Genomic DNA, 24735 nt, shown 5'->3' with positions numbered 1-24735 from the left:
CTTAAATCAGGAGTGAGGAAACTTTGGTCCTCCGGATGTTGCTGAACTCCAACTCCCATCAGCCCCAGCAAGCATGGCCAATGGCCAGGGATGATGGGCATTTTAGTTTAGCAACATCCAGAGGGCCATAAGCTCTACACACCCACCTCATACAGAGTCAGGCTATTTGTCTCTCTCTAGCCCAGAGTTGCCAGGGACTAAACCTGAGACCTTCTGCAAGCAAAGCAGATGTTCTACCACGGAGATAAGCCATACACCATTTTTCTCTCACACAGGAAGGCAAAGGAATCACCAGCACTTTCTCTGCCAGTGAGAGCAGCCAACAGCAGCTTTGCAAGCCGAGATGCTGATGAGCATCAAGGAGCGTTTGAGGGGCCTGATAAGAGGAGAGCTCTGGCAAGTACCTTTGATCCTGTTCACATTTGGGAAGGGAGAGTTCAAAGCATACAGTACTTTGCATGTCTGATCTCAGGTGGAAATCAGTCAGTGAGCGGAGTCCTTTGATAATAACAAACAATATGATTCAGCATGGATACAGCTCTTCAAAATGTTAAAAGCGTTTCATAGGTATCATTTTGCAGCAACCATTACAACAACCCTGTAAGGTGGATCAGGGTTATTATAAACATTGCAGATTGGGGAGGTTGAGGGGGGGACAATGAGGCTTCTCTAGGATGAGCTAGTGAGTTGATGACAGGTGAGGTTTCAGACACAGCTTTTCAGAGTTATAGCTCTGCTGTAGGGAACCTTTGGCAACCACATGTTGCTCAACTACAACTCCAATCATTCCCAGCGAGCATGACCAGTGGCCATGGATGACGGGAGTTGGAGTTCAGCAACATCTGGAGGGCCAATGTCAGGAAAATCCAGTCTGCCTTAAAGCATCCTGGATTATTAACACTAAAAGGCTAAATCTAAGATTCCTTTTTAAGCTGCAGAGGGGTGGCACTCTGCTAAACTCTCACAAACGGGAGAAGGGAAAATATCTAATAAATATAGCCTCTCCTAGCATCTAATCAAATCTCAACAAAAAGTGCACAACCAATGCACAACCACAAAAAAGCAAGAAGTTTCTACACACACACACACACACACACACACACACACACACACACCCCTCCATCCTCCATCCAGGCAGCCACAAGGCATAACAGCAGCTCAAAGACACATCCTAGCCGGGCAAACAGGCTGCTACATGGGTGGTGAGAGGCTGTGGCCTAGGGATGGATGTGGCCTGGTGAGAGTCCCAAGAGCCAGCTGGAGATGCCTGGAGGGCCACATTCAGCCCATCCACTCCCAGTCTGAATGTTTCTTACTCCTGGTCTAGATAGATGCTCAATTTGATCCAGAAAGGGCATCCTTCTGTTCTTCACGCCGGCAGCATCTCTCTCACACGGACACCAACAGAATGGCAATGAACACGATAGCTGGCTTTATTTGGAAAAGAACACAAGAGGAGCGTGAGGTTGACAGAAGTTTGAAAAGAGCTATTTACACAAGGGGAAGGACTGCCTCGCTGCCACCTCCGGGACAGCACCTACCAGCTGCCTGGCATTAAAGGACAGTTGACAGCGGCGATGATAGAAAGCAGGAGATGCTCAGGTGGCTTTTTGCAATTTCACCCCCCCCCCTGCTGAGACATTCGCACAGCCTTAGTAAATGGTATCTGAAGCACCCATCTTTGGGCCAGGTGGCAAGTCCCTCTCAAGGGGTGCTAGGCAGCCCATGGCTGGATCAGGCCCTGCAGAGTATGGCGCTGGCGTTACTCGGTTGCTGCCAGGCACATCCTCTGTGTTTCCCAGCCCCAATCCACTTGCTCGTTTGCCCATGGTGAGGATCCCAGTGGCCTGGTTCTCCGAACTGTGCAGGAGTTGATAGAGCCGGCTCTGGAAGGCCTTGGTGGTGTCTGTGGCGCTGCTCCGCTTGCCAAGGGTGAGGATGCCGGCGGCGTGGTTGCCCGTGCCATGCAGCAGCTCAAAGAGGTGGCATGAGCAGCTCTTTTGACGGCAGCAGTCTGGCACGGCTTGTTTGGTCACGGCGGAGGAGCAGAGCAAGGAGAAGAGGAGCAGCAAGGTGGCTCTCTGGACCTGGAGGGGTATAAAGATGAGTCAGCAATTTTCAGTACGAGAGGAAGATTTGAACCTCCAGAGTAAACTTAACAGTAGCCGCAGCCAGACCGGCTCTAACATTAGGCAGAGTGAGGCAGCAGCCTTGAGCAGCAGATTTTGGCAAGGCTGTGAAAAAGCAGCAAATTGTTAGCAACTTCATGCACCATAATTACAATTAATTGTTATATTTTTATTGCCGAGGGCAGGGAGGAAGAAGTGCTTGTAGGATTTTTCTGCCTCAGATGTCAAAATAACTTGGGTGGCCTCGGGTACTGCTTTGCAAAAATGTCTTGAGCCAGTCATGCCCCCTTCCCAGAAGGCAGCTTAATCACCAAACCAGAACTATGAGGTGGGTAGGAATAGCCAAATAAGTTTAAATAATACTTTGGCTTTTTTTAAAAAAATATCATGCATTGGAATTTGCCACATTTTTTATTAGGGTTCTCCTAATTAAACTTTTTTTCTCGTCTGTGATGATAGAGAGTTTTAGAATAACAGTGCTATATTTTTGGGGAGGTTAACATGACTGTAAACATGTATTAAAAATAGCAACCCTATCATCTTAAGGAAATTAAATACATATTATAATGCCAGAAATGCGGGTATTTCCCCCCCAAAAAACTCCCACCTTACTGCAAACATGTATGAAAGTTTCTTTAAGTTTCTTTAAATCCCCTGTCTCAGCTGCACTTCTATGAGTTCATTGGTAGAGCATTAACTGTGCACCCTAAAGTCCCCAGGTTCAATCCCAGCACCATCCCATCTGAAATCTTGGAGAGCTGCTGCTGCCAGTCAGTGAAGACAATACTAAACTAGGTGGTCCAATGGTCTGACTTGGTACAAGTCAGCTTCCTAAACCGTACCCTCCAACATGCTGAGTCCCAAAACTGAGACATGTGTCTTCCTGTCTGTGCTCCTGCACAAATCACATGACCCATGTGACAGCACAGAGCCCATAGACACTTTTTGGGAGGAGGGCACTCATGGTGCCCAAAACCATGTACCGTATTTTTCGCTCTATAGGACGCACTTTTCCCCCTCCAAAAATGAAGGGGAAATGTGTGTGCGTCCTATGGAGCGAATGCAGGCTCCTTGGCTTCAGCGATAGCAACGCGAAGCCTCCGAAGTGCAGAGGGAGAGCTCCCCCCGCACTCCGGAGGCTTCGCGTTGCTTTCGCTGAAGCCGCCTGAACCCCCCCCCCCGAGTGCAGGGAATTCCCGCTGCGCTCCGGGGGCTTGCGGATAGCCGTCTGAAGCCTGGAGAGCGAGAGGGGTCAGTGCACACCGATCCCTCTTGCTCTCCAGGCTTCGCTTTGTTGGAGAGGCACTGCACAGTTTTCCCTCTCTGCGCAGCGCCCCTTCAGTGAAGCGGGAGGAGAAATGGAAGGGGCTCCGTTTCTCCTGCTGCTTCGCTGAAGGGGCGCTGAGCAGAGAGGGGGAGAATTATTTTTTTCCTGTTCTCCCCCTCCTATGGTCCAGTGCATCCTATGGTCCGGTGCGTCCTATAGAGCGAAAAATACAGTATTTTAGGGTGCTGCATGAGATTATGGCCCTGAAAAAAGTGCAGGATGGATTAATGATTAATGGGAAGACACAGGAACATCCCCACACAGAAACAAATCAGGACGAATGCTCATGGTCATAAAACTACCCCCACAAACACATCAGAACAAAGCTAAATGAAGACCAGGCATAGTTTAATCTCTCTGCAAGCTTTGGGCAAGCAAATCAGAGCAAACTCTCAATAAAAAGGCCGAGAGAAGCCCTTTGAAATTTGGATTTGGTAGTCCCTGGACAAGGGGAGCCTGCACTGAAGAGACAGGCATCACTTGAACTAAAGCGGAACAAGGCTTCTGGCATTTCAAAACAGAACAAGATTGCAGAGCAGCTTTAAAACTAGGGGAAATTAAGAGGCACTATTCTTTTCTTGAGGACTCATCCCTCTGAGATGATGCTCTAAATATTCAAATACCCTCAAAGCGGGGGCTGAATAGAAGCTGGTAACAAAACATAAAAATGAATGAATGCAAATCAGAAAGTCCAACAAGGGTCATAGAAAATATTATACACATGCAGCATTTAAAAAGGGAAGCAATATATAAGGTTTAGATACTAATGTGAAAAGCCTGAAAGCAAAGATTAGGTGAATTAGCACCAAGTTATCTGCTCCATAGATTTTACTGCATGCACGGAGCCATCAACTGGGATAACTTTCATAGGCAGCTACAAATTAGCATCTGAGGGCCAAACTAAGTGAAAACGTGTCTTTGCATTTAATGGTCGGGGTGGTTGCTGCTGCTGTTTTTTAATGCAAATAGTATCATCTTGGTGCCAGTGGGAGATTTCCTCCCAATGCAAATATAAGCTTCAGAGGAGGGATTTTTTTGCCTGGCGCTAAAAGAGAATGCAGATATAATGAGCATATCAGAAGCCCCGGTCTATCAAGCGGAATCAGTAGACTGCAATTACCCCTCCATATCATGTGTTACAGAGAGGGCAAGGCAAGTCGTGCTTGCAGGTGGGAGTAGTGCTCTGTTCATGAAAGAGGGCACAGAGTCCAATAAACCAGAAATCTCTTAAGGAGACAAACCTCTTCAGAGAGTCAGTCTCTGCAGAAATAACAAGCAAACATAAGCAGTAGAGTGGTAGGGATGTTATTATAATCCTCCCTCCTGCCTGGATGCAAACTCTTGATGGTGATCTTTGAGATGCAGAAAGACAGCAAGGAGGCAGCCAGAGATGAAAACGTTGTCATAATGGGTCACTTCAATCATCTGGGGAAACATACATTTAGCAAAGAGACAACAGATTGAGCAGTGGAGGCAGGACTTATTAGGGCAAATGGGGCACTGCCCCACCAACCTCAGTCTGCCCTCATCCAGTGCCCACCCGCCCACCTTCTTACCAGGGGGTGGCACTGCCTTGACATCTCCCCTCCCCCCCCCCCCAGTCTCAGTGTTGCCTTTGTAGAAATCAGCTGGGAAGAAGACGATGGGGATGAAACTAAAACAAGCTGATTGTGCCTGCCCTTGACTCTGGCTCCCCCTACTGTCAGCCTCCCTATCTTGCACCCTACCAGCCCCACAGAGCACCAGCCACTCAAATCGAAGTGAGAGCTCTGATGCAGTTCCATTGGTAGCCTATCATATTTTTCACTCGTAAGTCGAATTGAAATATTATTTTATTTTTCTTTCTTCATTGCATTTATATCCACCTTTCCCTCTATGGAGCTCAAGGTGGCATATATGGTTCATCTTCCTCTCTTCATTTAATCCAGTGTGAGGTAGTGGTTAAGAGCGGTAGTCTCGTAATCTGGTGAACCAGGTTCGCGTCTCCACTCCTCCACATGCAGCTGCCGGGTGACCTTGGGCTAGTCACACTTCTCTGAAGTCTCTCAGCCTCACTCATCTCACAGAGTGTTTGTTGTGGGGGAGGAAGGGAAAGGAGAATGTTAGCCGCTTTGAGACTCCTTAGGGTAGTGATAAAGCGGGATATCAAATCCAAACTCTTCTTCTTCTTCTTCCTCACAACGACCCTGTGAGGTAGGTTAGGCTGAGAGGCAGTGACTAGGCCCAAGATCACCCAATGGGCTTCATGGCCGAGTGGGGATTTGAACCCTGGTCTTCCAGGTCCAAGTCCAGCCCTCTGACCACTATGCTGCACTGATGTTCTCCCACTCAGTGAAAATGAACAATTATAAGTGGGTTATATATTATTTAAGTACGGTAACTAAGTACGTATGTCATTACTTGCAGCCGCAGTGTTCCCCACGTACAAATTGCAAACACTTTTAAATCAGATCATTGGGCAGCCGTGCTGTCCAATTTTAAATGTTGGTTTTGAGAGCATTGTAACATAATGTCACTGCTGAGCCAGGTCAAAGGTCTAGCATCCTGTACTCCGTGGCCAACCAAGTACTTAGGGGAAGTCCAAAAGCAGCGCCTGAGCTCAACCACACTCTTCCCACTTCCCCATGATTCCCACGAAATGGCATTTGGAGTCATATTGCCTCTGCCTGTGGAGGTGGATGTCAGGTTTTCTGATCTTAAGCCATTAAGGGCCAAGCTAAACATGATGTCCAATTTGTCTTTGAATTTATCAATGTCATGTGGGTTTGTTTGTTTGTTTTTTAAAAAAATGCAAATTGCATCAGTTGCCCGAAAAAATATTTATTGGGATTTCAGCAGGCATATCAAGAGAATGCAGCCCTCCTTTGCCCCTTTGCAGATCAGAGGAAAAAGCTTCCTCTGAAGCTTGAATTTGCATTGAAAATGCACGCGCGCACACACAGAGAAAATGCGCACAAAGCAATGGAGGATGTATCCCTAAAGTAAAATAGCACCATAGGAAGACTTTCCTCAGGACAACCAGAGGGAGGAAAGGGTTAAATCCCATAAATCAACAGGGCTTACCTGTGAACAAAGAAAGATTCTCACTGTAACCTGTTTGGGGCTTGTTAATACTAAATAAACCAACTGCAGACAAACATACGATAAAATTATAGACAGTGTGAGAAAGTGTCCATTATCCCTTACACACAATATGAAAACACAACCTCACCTAGTAAATCTGATTTGCAGCCATTCAGGACAGATGAAATGAAACAAATCACACAGAACAATGTGCAAGCCACTGATGGAATTTTATCGCCAAAAGGGGTTCTTTTTAAACCGAACCTGGGACCTTTTGCATGAAAAAGCATATGCTCTGATGCTGAGCTACAGCTCTCCCCCCCCCCCCCTGCCCCGGTGGACGAGAGGTCTGTCAACAGCTAGTAGCCATGAGAAATGGGATCTCATGCTCAGAACCAGTAAACCTCACTGAATCAGATGCTGACGACAGTCCACTGAGAGCTTTTATTTCACGACCATTTGTGAACTTCATACCGTAGATGCATCGGATCAGCCGCTGTTGAGAGATGAAGTGCTCAACCGGTGGACCGGCGATTCTTATTTACAGCACATCCTTGTTCTCTCACACCTGTTCCACTCAAGCACACTGGTTGTGCTCCCATTTTGTTGCTTTTCTTCCGTCCCACTACCTCTGCTGCTTCCCCACTCTACACCCAGAGCATTTTCCCCTTCTCTGTCCCATAGCGCAAGCTACCAGAGACCACCACCCTCTACCTCACAATGTCCTTCTTGAAACCATCCAAACTTCCCCTGACTTTTTACTCCACTAACTTGTCCCTTTTACCCATTTTCCCAACCTGGACCTCCCCTCCATTCCATCCCTTTTAACTAGTCTGAAGCCCTCTGGGGAAAGTAGCATTGTTTTTCTTTAATTTTCTATGCAGCTCCTAATACTCTCCAACAGCAGTAGAAAATCATGAGGGGGAAACCTCACATTGGTGACAAGATGGTGTCTTCTATTGCACCATTAGCTTGATGGAAGCTTTTGAGCTCCACAGCACTCTTCTGTGACACTCAAGTTTGAAACTGAGTCCTCTATTTTTAACTGGTTTTGTACATCTGTCTATATAACAATGTTTTATTGACCATTGCCACTGGCTTCCTTCTAAGAGCGTTTCCTAGCTTCACCCCAGATTCGCATCATCTTCCAAGGCTTGGCCCAACTAGAGAGGAACATGACACCCCAGATTTGCATCTCCAGCTCAACATTATGCCGCCCCCCACCAGGTTTGCCCATCTAGAGAGAGGGATAGGGAAATTACCTTAATCTTCCGGCTCTCCATAATCTTGGTTGTCTTCAAGGCGACAAGTGGGGTTGTGTCATGACCTTCCAGGGGTGATGCTGTAAGGAAAAGCTGGAGGAAGCGGTCAATTTATAGGGCCATTTTCTACGTAGGCTCCAGGTACCTCACTTGCTCCCATGATACGTGACACAGGCACACACATCCTCTCCAATGGCAATGCCAAAAATAACCGTCTCCCCACCAACCCCTCAGAGAGGATCAGAAAAGAGAGGAAGGATCCTTTTGTACCCCGTCTCTTGGAGACTGGCCAAGACATCCACCCGCCTTTGTCGTTCCCCCTCCAGTAATGAACCCACGGACGTCTGAGGAACCGGACAGCCGCTTACGAGCCACAAAGGCAGCCAACGGCTAGGCCGAGATAATGAGGAGCCGCACTTGTTAGCATGAGCCCATTAGGCTAATTACCTCAAAAACATGGAGCCAGAAGCTAGTGGTGCCCTTTTCGCTGGCACGTGGCATTGGCACACTTCCTTCCACAGGGAGCACATGCCTCAGAGTGTGGCACCCCTAATCTGCACGCATACACAGCACCAGTAATTGGGTTTCGGGGGGGGTGCAGCACCCCAATGTCACCCGTCCTCCTAGTCTAGCCCAGAGGTGAGGAATCCAATTCCTGGTTGGTGGTGGCTTAGAAGTGATGCGCAGGCACCAAAGTCCCTTTCAGCTAAACTCCACCCTTACCTGTATGACGTCAGGTGTAGGGCAGGTGGGGAGGCTTGCCTGAAGCAGCCTCACAGAGCAAACGGGGAGGCCAAATTTGGCCCAGGGGTTATAGGATCCCACCTGCCACCCCCCATGAGCTCTATGCATACCTCTCAGATCCCAAAATGAAGGAGGAAAGCCTTCGAAAGAAGAGATGCCTCACATAGGACTTTCAGGGGACATGAAGCCAAAATGAGATTTGTGGACTAAACTATTGTGTCTCAGGCTGCTCTTAACGGTACAGGAATCCTCTGAGGAAAAAAAGCAGGCAATCCCATTCTACGTTCCTCTCCATTTCAGGTAGCCCCATTAACTTTCTGCATCTGTTTAAGGCAGAGGTGGGGAACCTCCGGCCTGCAGGCCTCATGAAGCCTAGCACAGGCCCCCGTTTCGACCACATAACTGTTTCTCCCAAACCATGTCCAACTGCCCCACATCAGAACTCATACATAATATCAGGTGTGGAGCAGGGAAAGGGGAGACCTCAGGGAAACTATTGGGCACTTAAAGCGAACTCTCAGTTGTTCCTTTGCAAATGGGACTTGTAGCAACAACTGGGATCAGCTGCACTGTAGCTAGCAGGGTTTGCTGTCAGTTCCTTTGAGCAGAGGTGGGCAGTCTCACCCACTCATCAAAGTCATAGCTGTCAACATTTTCCTTTTTAAACGGAAATTCCCTTATTCTGAATAGGATTCCTCTCAAGAAAAGAGAAGAGTTGACAGCTGTGATCATAGTTGACCCGTGTGGAATCACGAATCTGGCCCACTGGCCAGATCCGGTCTCGCCTGCCCCCCACTCTAAGTCTTATTGTACTAGAAGCCATACCCACACTGCGCAAGATTCAGGTATGTTTGGAAGTTGCAAATTCATCAATGGGTAGATGTGAGGAGAGTTGAGATGTCCCTCAAAGAGAGATCCAAAAAGGGCTCTGATCCTGATAAGAGATAGTATGGAAACAGGGGGTATATCCAGGCACAATGGCAGCATGCCTGACCCATGTGCTAGAGGACACAGGTTCTGCTTGGTAGACACTTGGGTTACCAGGAGATAAGTGTTTATGTATGGGGCAGAAATTTTAAAGAGAGGGAAGTGGTGGGTGAGGAGGGAATGCTGAGCCCTTTCCTCTCACCATTTTCCTTGCCCCCATTGCTTTTCTCCAAGTGCTGTGAGGGCATGATTAAAAGAGACAGAAAGAACAGAAGAGAAGCTCAGGTTTTATTGTCAAGAGAATCCATCCCTCACAATCCTAGAGGAAGCCTTCCAGGTCTGGCATGAGGGGAACAGGGCCCAGCTGGGGAATCATCAGTCTGTGCCCCCCCTCACTCAGCAACACCCCAAAAACAAGGAAAAGTGAGAGAGAGATCAATGTAAGGAACCAGAAGACACCAATGCACAAATATCTGTGAGACTGGCAAAATATTTCAAATTTCAACGTTTTCAAATGTGAATTTAAGGGACACTTTGAAAACTCAAGCTTTAAGGTCTGCGTGTTATTTTTTCAAGATGGTATGATCTTCTTGTTAGATTTACAGTCTTATAGCCTTGCTTTCTTTTTGGCCAACAAACAAACCCCACAACCCTGAATCCAACAATATTCCATAACCTGGGAACAATGGGGGAGGGATCCAGTCAGGAGAGGATAAAATTTGGGTTGCATCCAGCTATATCATACTCAAAGTAGACCCACAGAAATCAACTGGCACGCTTCAATTAATTCTGTTGGTTTCAGTGGATCCACTCTGAGTGTGACTTAACTTGATACAACCATTTGAAGTTTTACAACCAGATTCTAGAGAGGAAAGTTCAAGATGTAGTCCTCCCTGTCATTTCAGCTCTAACTAGGAGCCTCAAAGCATGGTGGGGGAGAACAAGACCTACCGAGATGTCTTCTAGCCCTCTCCCTCCCCACTGCCACCTTGCCCTGAGGAAGATCTGTGTCCAGCAGACAACGGAACTGTATAATATTTCAAGTTGGAAGGAGGCAACCTGGAGGTCATTCAGACCACCCCAGCAATCCTGGAATCTCAGTGTCACATCAGCCCTGACAGTTGGCCCCCTGCTTAAATACTACCAGCAGGGAGCCCAAAACACCTCCTAAGGGCATCTCTTCCAGTGCCCCACAGCTACAAGCCTTGCTCTGCAGCTGTGAGCCATTCAATTCCCAGGGGGTCCTGTACCCAAAATCTGAGTCTGGCCTTCCTCTTGCTAGTGAATTAGTTCCAAGGGTGGAGAGAAAGAGAAGCTGTTTTTATTTTAGTCCCAGCCCAAATAACATGTCAATGGCAAATAACATGTCAAATAACATGCCAACTCACCAACAGGGGGTGCTACATAGGATCAGAGGTGATCCTATGCACAGCTCTTAGGGCCTTGTGCTTCTAGCAGACCTTGACCCAAGACCTCATGAAATGTCAGGCAGGGGATTCAGCCTCTGAGGTGCCACCCGCCTCCGTCCAAAAGGATGAAATTCCAGCAGGGCCGGCCCTACCATTGAGCAGCCACCTGAGCTGATTTCAGCTGTCAGGAAAAGGACAGCAGATTGTTTGATTTATGATGGTCGTATTTTTACTGACAGGGAGGGGGAGAGACTCATGTGGGAATTTCTGGCTCAGGTGCCAAAGAAAACAGCAGTACTTGACTAGCTTTGGCTATTGCTCAACTCAGCTCGGGCAGCAGCTGACATTCGCTGCTCTGCCTCTGGCAGTAAAATGACTTGACTGCAGAAGGGCAGCCAAACAACCACCTCTTTATACTGATAGGCCACAGCAGCTCAGCTGACACCTATCTGAGCCCCTATAGAAAAGCTTCTGGGCCAGGCTTGGTTATTGGTCCAATGAATGAAGAGGCCTCTGCTGATGCTGGTTTTTCGCGGGAGCCTCAGTAAAATGAATGGGAGCACCCCAAGAAACATGGAGGCTCCTGTTTGTTTCAGTGATCACATCAACACCATACATTTAGAGCATGTGGCTTCCCTCAAAGTCTTGGGGACTGTAGTTCGCCCCTACCAGAGCTGCAATTGCCAGCACCCTTAACAAACTAGAGTTCCCAGGATTCTTTGGGGGAAGCTGCACGTCTTCAATGTGGAATGACCAAAGAGGCTGGTGAAGGAGTGGTTTTCCCACAGGTTACGGTCAAGTCTGTTTGTCACTGCCATCCGAAATCTGCTGTCTGGGGTTGGTCACCCTGTTTACGAAAAGAGAACCCCGGTTGTTATGCGCATAGTGACTTGGAAGTTGACTAGCAAGAACCTCAAGCTACTTCCCCACGCTGGAGACAAAACTGTGCTTCGTGTCGATTTTTTAAAAATAAAAATAGAAATCCGCCACACTTCATCCCGAGTCTCTGTGTTTGTCCATAAGTCCGCTGCCCTCCCTAGGTTTCGGGGCCACTCCGAGTCAGCAAGATCCGGTGTCGCTGCCTCCTTCGGTTTCCGGGATGGGATCGAGGAGAGCTCGGCCGCGGAAGAGGTCGGGGGAGGCGGCGCCATTCCGGCCGATGCCACAGGACTGTGCGGCGTTGTGGATCTGCCAGAGTGTGTCGAGCGCCTCCGCCTTAGAGTGTTTCAGTAGGTCGGCCTGGCCCTGTGGGCGATTGAAGAGTTGAAGAGGTGATGAAAGGTGGTCACGGAGTCAAGGAAAGAAAACGAAAAACACACACCCAGAGGTCCAACAGCAAACTACAGTGTGGAAGGTAACCTGACAAATTCAGCTGCTTAATAATTCTCCTTTTGGGGAGGGTGGAAGCCAACTTGCCTACAATGTATTATCGGTGGGCAACGTCACTGAAATAAACACAAAAGGTGCCCATCGTATGCAGACGGAGTTGTTATAAAATAATAAACATGAAGAGAACAAATCATACTGATGCAAACTGAAGTTGTATCGGCCTCAGTCCAGTATACCTGAAGGAACGCCTCCACCCCCATTATTCTGCCCGGACACTGAGGTCCACTTCCGAGGGCCTTCTGGCAGTTTCCTCGCTGTGAGAAGCCAAGTTACAGGGAACCAGGCAGAGGGCCTTCTCAGTAGTGGCACCCGCCCTGTGGAACGCCCTCCCCACCAGATGTCAAAGAGAAAAACAACTACCAGACTTTTAGAAGATATCTGAAGGCAGCTCTGTTTAGAGAAGCTTTTAATGTTTAATAGACTATTGTATTTTAATATTTTGTTGGAAGCCACCCAGAGTGGCTGGGAAACCCAGCCAGATGGGCGGGGTATAATAAATAAATAAATATTATCAAAGTTTATCTCAACCTGGTGTTTTTTTTTAAAGTACTTTCCTTTGTTGACACATTTTGGTAAAGGGGCAAATCTTTCCTCCCATTCTGACACAACAAAGACTTCAGCCATCACAACAGAGACTTAGTTCACTGCTTTTGCTTTTCTTACACTGCTTTAATGAGAAAAGTGCAAATAAACCTAAACAAAAAGCTGCCCATTATAGTTGCAAAACACACACACAGTCACAACATTAGCAGAAATCAGAGCATAAGACCAACCTAGTGGCATACGAAGCTTCCTTATACCAAGTCAGAACATCGGTCAACCTAGGTTAGTACTGTCTACACTGACTGGCTGTGCCTCTCCAGGGTTTCAGATGGGGATAATCCCTGTTCCACCTGGAGATGCCAGGGATTGATTGTGGGACCTGGATAGCTCAGTTGGTTACAAGTGTGGTGTTGATAATGCCAAGGTTGCAGGTTCGGTCCCTGCATGGGACAGTTGCATATTCCTGCCTTGCAGATGATCTTCAGGGTCCCTTCTGACTCTACAATTCTATGATTCTACAGCTGTTGGTCTCGTAACAAAAATTAAGAGACCAGGAGAAGTCAGTGTTAAGGGAGGAGTGGAGCCCTTTCACAGAATATTTGAAGAAATATAACAGTAAATTTGCAAGTAGGATTTGAACTGTGAATGGCAGTGAAGAACCATCTAGATATTAAGTTAAGCTGAAGAGGGGTGTTAGGTATGATATGCAGCAAGATATGGGGAAATAAGGAAACCATGGAGGGATAGAGGGGAAGTTCACATGTATTAGAAAGGATGGTGGTAATCAAAGATGTATTAAAGCTCTGGAAAAACTAATAATGACAATGATGATGATGATGATGATGATGATGATGATAATGATAATGATAATATTGTCGGTGTGCAGAGCAGATTGCTCTACCACTGAACCATTGTATTTTAAGCAACAATGTCATGCACTGGGGGAAATCAGCAGCAAGGAAGCCGTCTGGAGAGAAGCCATCAGCATCCCCTTTTAACCAAAGCAACTGAAGGAAAGCACAGCTCTAAGCAGCCCTCGTGTTTTTCAAAACAGCAACAGCCGATCAAGATGCAAGGACATGGAACGTGCAGCGCCCACCAGGTGGCAGTGCCTGCTCACCACCGGACCACGGACACTTTGGATTCTTTAGAAAGTCTGTGGCCCAAACAAAACCCGGCATTCAATGCACAAATGCTTTTGACACCCTCTCCCCCCCCAAATGGAGCTGCAGCTTGAAATGCATGGGAAGAGATCATTCCATTTCCTGCAAGCCCAGCAAAAATCTCCCAGGAAGAAAACGTCCGCAGGGCAATAGTATTTTGTTTACTTATTTGTTATGGCCCACCTTTCCTTCAAAAAGCTTAGAGTGGGATACTGTACATGGTTCTCCCTTTCCCCATTTTATCCTTAGAACCGCGCCTGGTCAGTAGGTCCATGCTCTGGTTTATCTCCCGCTTGGACCACTGCACTCTACGCAGAAAGTGACTCAGAAACTACATCTAATCCACTGGCTCCCAGTACGTTTCCAAGCACAATTCAAAGTGTTGGTGCTGACCTTTAATGCCCTAAACAGCCTCGGCCCTGTACAGTGGTACCTCTGGTACTTAATTCGTTTCGGAGGTGCGTTCTTAACCTGAAACAGTTCTTAACCTGAAGCACCACTTTAGCTAATGGGGCCTCCCGCTGCTGCTGCGCCGCCGCACGATTTCTGTTCTCATCCTGAAGCAAAGTTCTTAACCCGAGGTAATATTTCTGGGTTAGTGGAGTCTGTAACCTGAAGCGTATGTAACCCGAGGCACCATTGTATACCTGAAGGAGCATCTCCACCCCCATCGTTCAGCTCGGACACTGAGGTCCAGCTCCGAGGGCCTTTTGGCAGTTACCTCACTGCGAGAGAAGTTACAGGGAACCAAGTAGAGGGCATTCTGGGTAATCGCACCTGCCCTGTGGAACACCCTCCTATCAGATGTCAAAGAGATAAATAATGATACACATACCACTTTCTGAAGACACCTGAATGCAGCCCTGTATTGGGAAGTTTTTTTATGCTTGATATTTTTGTGTTTTTATATTATGTTGGAAGCTGCCCAGAGTGACTGGGGCAACCCAGAGATGGGCAGGGTAATCATAATAATTAACAACAACAACAACAACAATAGGTTAGGCTGAGTGATAATGGCTGCCCCAAGGTCCCCCAGCGAGCTTTTTGGCATCCCATGGCTGAAGTCCTGGCCCTGAGACCCTGTCCCAGAAAATCCTACCTCGCAGCAAGTGCTGCTCCTAATTACCTTCAGGACAGTGATGTTCCAGGCAAAACTCTCCAGAGCTTTCTGCAGCTTCCGCCCTTTCAGGCCTTCCTTGGCCTCCAAACGGTGCAGCTCCTTGTGAAACCCCATCCCTGGAGAAATGTGGAGAGGGAGGCAAAGGAGACAACCTGTCACAGGCCTGCTGCCTTCTGGACAAGGTAGGACTGCGCTCCTGAAGGCTGGAAGAGCACACCCCCACCCCAAGGGTCAAAGGTGGCTGTGCGTTCACCCCACTATGGCACCTGGTCATCAGCTTTTGCGGGTTTTTCAAAGAGGTTTAAGAAACCCTTTCAGAGCACTCCAAAATCATTGTCCATCTATGTGCACAGAAAACAGTGCGACTGACTCTCAAAACTTTGGGATTATTGAAATATATACCACAATAAATCATTTGATTTGAGTCATGTGACTCAAATCGCATAGACTAGACCCATTTTAAAAAAGCCATGTGGACTAAGCTTGCTTTTGGGGCCCTTCTGAGATTAGGCACCTGAAGCTTTAAGCTTTGTTAGTTTCATAGCAGTTCCTCCGCTGCCTACCTGCTTGTTGCACCTGAATAATCTTGGCGTGAACGGCGTCGGCTGACTCAATTAGCGTGCGGCCTGTTTGGATCATCTGATGGCGGGGAAAGTAAAAGAGAGAGAGAAGGTGTGATTAGTGGGGTGGGGTCTGCGCAAGCCAGCAAAGCACCCCACCTTACAGGAGGCCCTTGGCCCCACTGCCCCCTTGCAATGTCTCAGCACCTGTGGAGAGATATTGGTAGCCAATTGCACAGATTCCAGGGCTTCTCTATGGGCTACTTGTTTCCTGCTTGGCAGGGGGTTGGACTCGATGGCCCTTGTGGTCTCTTCCAACTCTATGACTCTATGATTCTATGAGTCTACTCTTTCTCACTGTGACAAAGTCTTTGCAGTTCTAGCTGCTAGGGCCAAAGAACACGTTATGTTAGTCACATGCCTCTGCCCTTAAGCGCCGATCCAGATCTGGAGTCTAGTGTGGGGAGTGTCTTTAGCCCTTTGTCCTCTGCTATAGGCCCAATCCACATCAGGGGGTCCTATGCCTATCATGAGCATTGCCCAAGAAAAGATCTATGGGTTGCTGCACTTCAAACAAAAGAGCCTGGCAGATAGCTCAGTTGGTACAGCATGAGACTCTTAATCTCAGGGTCATGGGTTCGAGTCCCACATCGGGCAAAACATCCCTGCATTGCAGGGGGTTGACTCTACAATTCTATGAATCTACCAGTAATCAGCTATCCAGGAAGCTGCTGGAGGCAGGGGCTGAAGCAGTGAAGCACAGTACCAGCTTGGCCACAGAGCACCTGAACGGCGCAGCTGCATATTGGATTGGCTTGAGTAGAACAGCCAATCTGCTACTCAAGACAAGAGGCTCGGCATGCCTAATAGTAGGGGCCCCAGCAGCTGGCTGATGATGCCATGTGCTGGCACCAGGTCTGGTACAGTCGTACATTGGAAGTTGAACAGAATCTGTTCCCGAAGTCCGTTCGACTTCCAAAACGTTCGAAAACCAAAGCATGGCTTCTGATTGGCTGTAGAAAGCTCCTGCAGCCAATTGGAAGCCGCAGAAGCCTTGTCGGATGTTTGGCTTCCAAAAGAACGTTCCAAAACCGGGTTTCACTTCCAGGTTTCGATCATTCAGGAGCCAAGGCGTTTGAGATCCAAGGTACGACTGTACTAAAATCCCCTTGAGGACAGTATAGGAAGGGAGCTTTCACACAATGCTAAAGCAGCTCTTGCTCCAGGCAAGATTGTAATGTGAATGCAAAACCTATATGGGGCAGGGTGGGGAGAGATGCTCATACCCATTAGAGAGGGGAAATAGCACAGGAGAACCTAAAATTCCACATAAGATTTATATGTGGAAAAGAGGCCTGTTAACTGGCACGACCTGGGTGCAGGTGCAGAGATGGCCGCTCTATCCCTGTATCTCTATGGTGCAGGCCCCATAACTGGGCCTAGTCTTGGCTGCTGCCTAAAGAGTTGTGCATTATTGAATCTCTCCTCCATCTGAGTCTCAAGGTGAACATGTGCTGCACTGAGAGAATGGGGTTGGCAGGGGCAGGAGCCCTTGGTTAAGATTTGTACCACAAATGTGTGCCCCACCCCACCCCAAATTGATATTTTTGCTGGGCCTCGAAACAAAACCAGGAGATCAGAAAAGAGGGACCAACCCTGTTATGGAAAGGAAACAGCAGCTGATACCCCTGGCAAAGGCCCAGGGTCCCGCCCCCACCCCCCAGTTTACACTCACGGTGTCGTAGGCAGCAAGCACTTTCCGCAGGAGCTCTGGGACCGGCCCCTGGGCCTCCATGGAGGGGTATTCCTCGCCCAAGTTGAGGGTGACGGCTGGGGGGCTCTCCTTCTCGCTGGGCTGCAGCCAAGTGGCCAGCTTTAAGATGCACTGCTTGATGTTAGCTGCCGGCGTCAGGCCACACAATTCCTTGAAGGAGACCAGAGCATTCTAGGGGAAGGAAAAGAGGGTGGAGATTGAGTGTGAATGGTGGTTAGGTGAGGGGCGGAAAGAGGCATATTCCTGGCTTACAGCTCATTATTTTAAATGCATTCACACGTTCTCCTCTTTAAGAGGAATGCTGAGTCAGAGATAGCTGGACAGCCTCTCCCAACACATCCACACCCTCAAAAAAGAGGATTTCAGGTTTGCATCAAATTTGCACATGCTAATTTATATTGTGTAGATGCAAAACAGAAATATGATACATGTCACTGTACTGGAGGAGACTGTGCCCAGGTGATGTGCTGTGTGTCCGCTCTGCCTGCTGCCCAGGTGTTGCCAACTGTTGATGGGCAATGCCAAGCGCCCCCACCTCTACTGGTTCTCCCTTCTTAGAGTTCTTTTATCATCCAGAAGAAGGACCAGAGAGGAGTGTCCTCTGCCAGCCCTTCAGACGGAGCAAGAGAAGAAAACCTCAATTTGCAGGTAAATTCTAATCCATTTCCAAGACTCCACTGATTTTGGAAGAGGAAGAGGAAACTATATTGGAGGGGAGTTCAGGGTCCTGATGAAGTTGCAAACAACCTTCTCCCCAGAGCAACCCTTGGAAGAGCAGAGAGGGGAAAATAAACCTTACTTCTACCAGCTGATCTGCACAACCTGTGTGACCTGTGAGTGTCTGTATAGTGTGTGTGTGTGTGTGTGTGTGTGTGTGTGTGTGTAAGAGTGTGGCCCCCTGAGGATTGGCTAAAGGTGAGTGTGGCCCTTGAGCTAGATGATAGAAAGAAAGAAAGAAAGAAAGATACTGTAGATGCTAGATAGATAGATACTGTAGATTCTAGATAGATAGATAGATAGATAGATAGATAGATAGATAGATAGATAGATGATAGATGGATAGATAGATTAGATAGATAGATAGATAGATAGATAGATAGATGATAGATAGATAGATGATAGATGATAGAAAGATAGATAGATACTATAGATAGATACTATAGACAGACAGACAGACAGATAGATACTGTAGATGATAGATACTGTAGATGATAGATAGATAGATGATAGATGATAGAAAGATAGATAGATACTATAGATAAATACTATAGACAGACAGACAGACAGACAGATAGATACTGTAGATGATAGATACTGTAGATGATAGATAGATGATTGATAGATAGATAGATACTATAGATAGACAGACAGACATAGATAGATAGTTAGATGATTGATAGATAGATAGATAGAAGATAGATAGATAGATAGATAGATAGATAGATAGATAGATGAGATAGACAGATAGATAGATGATAGATAGCCAGCCCTGAAATAGAGGACTGCCCTCTGTAAAGCAAGACACATGGCCACTCTGCATCTCCAAGCGCTCACATCCCATTCTCCCTTGCCTTCTCCAATGCTCCGGGAAGGAGAAAACTATTGCTGCTTGTTTGGCTGCAGCAGCCCAGAGGAAAACACAGCCGGGATGGGGAGGTGCTGCTTTGTTGAATCAAGCCAGCATTTTCTGTTGCAAATGGGGAGGGTGAGAGTGGCAGCTCCGCCCTTGGCAGAGAAGGCAATGGGGGGATTAGAGAGACCAGAGGGCTCTCCAGCTGTTCATGGCTGTGACGGCTACAAAGCGAAGGCAGGTGGAAGCGAGATTTGTTATATCATAGGGACACATAATTCGGCCTTATGCCGAATTAGACCACTGGTCTCTCTAACTTAGCATTGTCTACACTGACTGGAAGCAGCTCTCCAGGGTTTCAGGCAAAGGATACTACTGATTAGCTTTTCTGATTGTCTCTGCGTCTTGAGTGCTGACCTGCATTTGAACCAGCCCTGACACTAGGGTTTACAGGACTCTTCCAATAATTCCTGGCACCCCCTAAAAAATGGTGATCTCCTGCTGGTGTGGAAGTGGAGGCCTGTGGGACATTATTGCAATCAAACCAACAATTCATGTTTTGCCAGATAAGTGCATGAAGAAGCTGAGGCTCACAGAGCTTTCCTGTAAAATTTGCTAGAGAGAACTCTGTGAGATCACTTCTTTTGCCTGCCTGGGCAGGAAGCTGTAACAGAACATAATTCCCTCCTGCCAGGGCACCTCTCTTTTTCTTCTTCATGCTTCCAAGCCAACTCCACATATGTGTCTGAACTCTGCAGCTCAGACACCATTTTGAACTTAGATTTTGTATTTTTGTAATTTAGATAGTAGTTATAAACCTGCCTTCATTTTGCTACAGTAACTGCTGCTTCAAGACCCAGATTATGTAAGTAAATATTACTTGTACTTCTTCACAAAACAATGTGTGTGCAATTGTTATTTTTAAGGTGGAGAAAAGAGGTAATATCAGGGAAAATCCAGTCTGCCTTAAAGCATCCTGGATTATTGTTTCTAGAGGGTTAAATCAACTTTGTCTTAGCTTCTGAATTTAAAGCTGCAAAGGATGGTACTCTGCTGATCTCACTCACAAGAGCAAGGATAATAACAAAATAATATATGCCCTCCTTGTGCCTAAACCCATTCCTCAGAAGTCATACTGAATCTGTTCTGGAAGTCTATTCAACTTCTGAAACATTCAGCTTTCAAAGCACAGCTTCTGATTTGCTGCAGGAAGTTCCTGCAGCAAATCAGAAGCTGCAGAAGCCCCATCGGACGTTTGGCTTCCAAAATAATGTTCAAAAACTGGAACACTCACTTCTGGTTTCCAATCATTCGGGAGCCGGAACGTTTGACTCCCAAGGCGTTCGGGAGCCGAGGTACGACTGTACTCCATATTTATAAAGTAGATAGGCATTCAGACAATTCAGACACCCTCCTGCTCCCCATCTCCAAGACCTGCAAGCCAAGCTCAGAAGGCCCCATCTCCCACTACCTGGGTACCTGCATGTTCTCCCGCAGGTCTGTGGCCTCCCGCAGTGGCTGAGTGGCAGTGCGGAACACCTCGTCGATAGCCTTAATGCCCGTGGCCTTGGTGGAGGTGTACTCTCGCATGCGCCGGCCCTTGCGTCCCGAGAGCCCCCTCCGGTGTGCTTTGCCTCCGCCTCGTCGGTTGGTGATGGCAACGTGGACAAACAAGGTGGTGTTGGCGAGGGGCTCACCGGCCAGGGACTGGAGGGGCACGTGGCGGTACCCCACCTGGAGGCACTCGAAAGGGATTGTGTACTGCGCGATGAACTCATCCCCAATGTAGTCGTCATCGAGCACCATGAATCTCAGAATCGCCAGCTCTGGGAGGTTCACCTGGAACTCCAGGGTCTCCTCAAAGACAGGATTGTCTCCACTCTGCAGCACTGTCTTGGTGCGTTTCTCGGCACAGTCAGCGGGGATGCCGTGCATCTCAGCACAAACGTACGGCTCCACCACATCACCCTTGGCCCCGGAGCCCTTGGGTTTGGGCAGATTCTGGCCACTGATCACCTTGAGGTGGAGGAGCTGGGCCGAGATGCCCGGCAAGGTGTCCCGGGTGTTTGCGCTAAAGTAGGACACTTCCTCGCGCATGATGGCTGGCCGGAGGACATAGCCGCAGCCCCCGTTCTGGCGGAACCAGCCAGCGTTCAAGTCCATCATGAGGCCTGGCGTCTGGTAGTTCATGGCCACCATCTGGCAGCCGCACTTCCAGAAGTCCTGGGGGTTCATGTTGCTGGCGTCGATGCGCATGGGGCTAGGGTAGACCCGGGAGAGGAAGCGCTTGTTGTACTCCACAAAATCCTCCGGTTCTTCATTGGCGTAGCGCCCGGCCTCCACCTCGCTGAAGGAGCAGGTTTCCCAATAGCACTGGTTCCGCCGAGAGGCCTCGAAGCCCTGGAAGGACACCGCCTGGCACAGGCTCACCAGGTCCGAGAGCTCGCGGCACAAGGCCCGCCGGCAACGCGGCCGCTCTCGGTCCTCCTCGCTGAGAGGCAGGCTGAGCTCCAGAGTCTCCTCATCATCTGACACGTCCCCCTCGCTGGCCTGGCAGCTGGGGAGCAGCTTCCGGCTCTTGATGAGGATGCAGTTCTTGAGCTTTTCTGGGGAGGGGAGGTAGGACTCGCTGGGGTTCGGAGGCACCAGGTACAGCTTGTCCCCAAATGTCTTCCTCAGGTGCTCGGCCACCAGGTGCTGCTGGGCGATGCAGCAATGCACCGAGAGGCACAGGATGAGCGGGAAGTCCGAGGCCTCAAAGGCGTGCTCGGCAACGGCACCCACCACTCTAGAGAACGCCAAGCGGGTGCCAGCACCGACTACTGGCTCCCCAGATGAGCCGTCGCAGACCACAAGCTCCAGGCTGCGGCAGCCGGCCTTGAGCGCCGCCACATAGCCCCCAATGTCCGAAGTGGAGCCGCCCCAGAAGCAGCTGTCCTCAGCCAGGCACGCTCCGTGCGCAGAGCTAATGAAGTAGTGGGACAACGGCTGGGTCATGTCCTGGCACACCTTGCGGTGCTGGGGGTCGAAGATGTCGCAGTCGGCGGAGAGGAGGTAGCGAGTGAAGCCGTCAATGGCCAAGTAGCCCCTTTCCCGGCCTTCCTTGGAGGGCTCGTACTTCCGGACGATCTCCAGGCACATCTCCTCTGTCACACCCTCCATGCCCTGCTCGGCCTCCAAGAAGCTCATGAGGTCCTTCAGGCCCATGTACTCCTTGTTGCTGGAGAACTGGACCAAGAGGAAGAAGACCTCCGGCCTGGTGCACAGCTCGCAGTAGGCCTCCACAAAGACCTCGCAGCCCACCTCCTCCCCGAGCCGCTCACTGGCTGCTTTCTGGAGCTCCTTGAACTTCAGCTCTATGGTGGACGTCTTCATGCCGGGGTTGAGGGCCCGGATGAGCTGCACGGCGCGGGAAACCGGGATCCGGCCTTCCTTCTCCAGGTCTGCAATGTCGAAGACGGAGGCGATCCAGGAAGTGCGGGGGTTCGGGTGGCTGGTCTCAGGAGCCCCCTCCAGGGTGTGCTTCCCATAGGAGGCCAAGTACCGCAGCCCCATCACCCAGGCATTCACCACGTCGACAGAGCCGGCCACCAGGTCCAGGGACTCGTAGTTTTCTCCGTAGATGATCGAGAAGGCGCATTCATCTGGGAACTGGTCCGAGAGGCCGTTGGAGCGCAGGACCGGCGTTTTCTTCCCAACTCGCACCTCCTTGACCGACTTGATTTCAATCTTGGCCTTCTCTGAGTCTTTCTTGGAAGGCTCCCAGTGCATGAAGCGCAAGTCCGGGTCCAGCACGAAGAACCGGCTGTACATGCGGGAGTTGGAGCGCACTTTCTTCATCTCGCAGCCCTCCAGCATGAAGGAGATGCAGGCGGCGGTGCTGCTGAGCTTGCGGTTGCTGGGCATGGTGCTGAAGGAGACCGTCTTCTTCTTGTGTTGCAGGGGGCGCTGGCGGGACCCGTCCTAAGAGAAGGGAAAGGAGGAATAAGACAAGAGCGGTCAGGGGTGCAGCGGGATTCAGGACAGGGTTTTTGAGTTAGGGCAGACATACAGGGCCCCCACTCCGCAGAATGAACAGGAGGGTGCCCCACTCACCCACAAACACAGCAGGGCTGGCTTACCAGATACGGAAATATGTGAAGAAGACCATGAAGTCCACAGCCCAGAACAACCTTTCCTAACCAGGTGCCCTCCAGCTGTTGCTGTGCTCCCATGAGCCTCAGCTAAAATGGCTGTGGCAGCCCAGGCCTGAATCCTGTTTGCTCACGGCAAGGCCACTCGTTGTTTTGTTTTATTTGTATTCATTGCATTTAGGGGCAGATGTGGCTCATGAACCTGGGAAGGCAGTCCATCTAGGAGAAGAAGGAAAATCCTGATCCTAAAGCTCCACTGCCTTGGGGGAGAAGAAAAGGCTCAGGAGTAAACCCTACACAAATCCAAAGCTGAGCCCCTAAGCAATGGTTGGATGGCGCCTTGTTCGCCTTCTGCTGGTGCTAAACGTATTGCTCTGCTTTCCTTTGGACCAGTGAGACCGGGGGGGGGGGGTGTATTGTTGTCTAGGCAGCCCAGGACCTCCATACACACTGCCCAGGCTTGGTGGAGGACCTGAAGGATGGGTGGAGGACCTGAAGGAAAACTGTGAAGGGTTTGTAAGAGGGGGGGACGCTGAGGAAACAAGGGCTGAATGAAAAAAACTTTGGGCTGTATCTACACAACAGGGGACGGCAGGACCCTTGACTGGGTGTACTGAATCGTGGAAAGAAGCATATATTACACTTATACCAAAGTCAGAGACTGAGAAGAACCAGGTTAAGAACTACCGCCCTATATCATTACTTAATGTGGATTACAAAATTTTTGCAGACATTTTGGCAAAAAGACTGAAAAGAGTTTTGGTGGGGGAGATTCATAAAGACCAAGCGGGCTTTCTCCCAGGAAGACACTTGTCAGACAATGTGAGAAACATAATAGACATTATGGAGTTACTGGAAGTTAATATTAATACCAAGGCAGTTTTAATATTTGTGGATGCGGAGAAAGCCTTTGACAATATTTCTTGGAATTTTATGAAAAAGAATCTCCAAGGGATGGGGGTAGGCCAAGGTTTTGAAAATGGTATAAGTGCAATTTATTCTGAACAAAAAGCAAAATTGATTGTAAATAATGTGGTTACAGAAGAATTTCCTATTGAGAAAGGGACACGACAGGGATGCCCAATATCCCCACTACTTTTTATATCAGTCCTGGAGGTATTATTAAACATGATTAGAGAGGACCAGCTGGTTAAAGGGATTCAGGTCGGAGCTAAACAGTATAAACTGAGAGCATTTGCAGATGATCTAGTTTTAACATTACAAGAGCCAGACACTAGTACGAAAAGAGTTTTAGAACTAATACAAGTATTTGGTCAAGTAGCAGGATTTAAGCTGAACAAACAGAAAACGAAAGTATTGGATAAAAATCTAACAGTGGTTGAAAGAGAGAGGTTTCAGAGTGAAACTGGTTTAACGGTAGCAAAGAAGGTGAAATACCTGGGGATTAATTTGACATCTAAGAATGTGAACCTATTTAAAGATAACTATGAGAAATGTTGGTCAGAAGTTAAGAAAGATTTAGAAGTATGGTCAAATTTGAGACTTTCCTTGTTAGGCCGAATTGCTGTTATTAAGATGAATGTCTTGCCGAGAATGTTGTTTTTGTTTCAAACATTGCAGATTTTGGACAAAATGGATTGTTTCAAGAGGTGGCAAAAAGA

General features: G+C 48.6%; 2 protein-coding genes across 4 annotated transcripts in view; both read right to left on the bottom strand.

Moving 5' to 3' along the window:
• Nucleotides 1-692: 692 nt before the first annotated feature.
• On the bottom strand, nucleotides 693-8610 carry HCRT (hypocretin neuropeptide precursor). 2 transcript variants are annotated; one of them, XM_083583644.1, is made up of 3 exons: nucleotides 8229-8610; nucleotides 7782-7874; nucleotides 693-2087 (listed from the first exon to the last, which is right to left on the bottom strand). In XM_083583644.1, the coding sequence occupies exons 1-3, from the start codon at nucleotides 8280-8282 to the stop codon at nucleotides 1653-1655; spliced, it is 582 nt and encodes a 193-aa protein (XP_083439770.1). In that variant the 5' UTR covers nucleotides 8283-8610; the 3' UTR covers nucleotides 693-1652. The 2 variants fall into 2 exon arrangements, with proteins under 2 accessions (XP_083439770.1, XP_083439771.1); XM_083583645.1 differs by having other exon boundaries at nucleotides 7782-7861; nucleotides 8505-8610.
• A 1113-nt stretch (nucleotides 8611-9723) lies between these two features.
• LOC310747700 (inactive phospholipase C-like protein 2) overlaps nucleotides 9724-24735 on the bottom strand; it is a 42367-nt gene continuing 27355 nt past the window's right edge. Inside the window, exons 2-6 of one of the 2 annotated variants that reach the window (XR_014540987.1) lie at nucleotides 20452-22943; nucleotides 17372-17581; nucleotides 15640-15715; nucleotides 15083-15192; nucleotides 9724-12106 (exon numbers count right to left, since the gene is read on the bottom strand). Coding sequence is in view for 1 of the 2 variants with exons in the window: in XM_083582538.1 (XP_083438664.1) it covers nucleotides 11921-12106; nucleotides 15083-15192; nucleotides 15640-15715; nucleotides 17372-17581; nucleotides 20460-22943 (3066 nt within the window). In the remaining variant the exon portion in view is untranslated. The remainder of the gene's footprint in view (nucleotides 12107-15082; nucleotides 15193-15639; nucleotides 15716-17371; nucleotides 17582-20451; nucleotides 22944-24735) is intronic. The other variant, XM_083582538.1, reaches the window with a different exon arrangement.

The sequence above is a fragment of the Podarcis filfolensis genome, assembly GCF_964270895.1.
Source record: "Podarcis filfolensis genome assembly, chromosome: 13".
NCBI lineage: Eukaryota > Metazoa > Chordata > Lepidosauria > Squamata > Lacertidae > Podarcis > Podarcis filfolensis.
Note: the sequence above shows the minus strand (reverse complement) of the source record. Positions and strands in the feature narration are given on the sequence as shown.

What these genes read in the sequence shown, in the direction of transcription:
- HCRT (XM_083583644.1), bottom strand. Translation starts at nt 8,282, where the DNA reads ATGCCACGTGCCAGCGAAAAGGGCACCACTAGCTTCTGGCTCCATGTT. An exon ending in TCTGGCTCCATGTTTTTGAG is followed by an intron (nt 7,875 to 8,228) that starts GTAATTAGCCTA and finishes CGCTTCCTCCAG; the next exon opens with CTTTTCCTTACAGCATCACC. An exon ending in TGGAGAGCCGGAAGATTAAG is followed by an intron (nt 2,088 to 7,781) that starts GTAATTTCCCTA and finishes ATACCCCTCCAG; the next exon opens with GTCCAGAGAGCCACCTTGCT.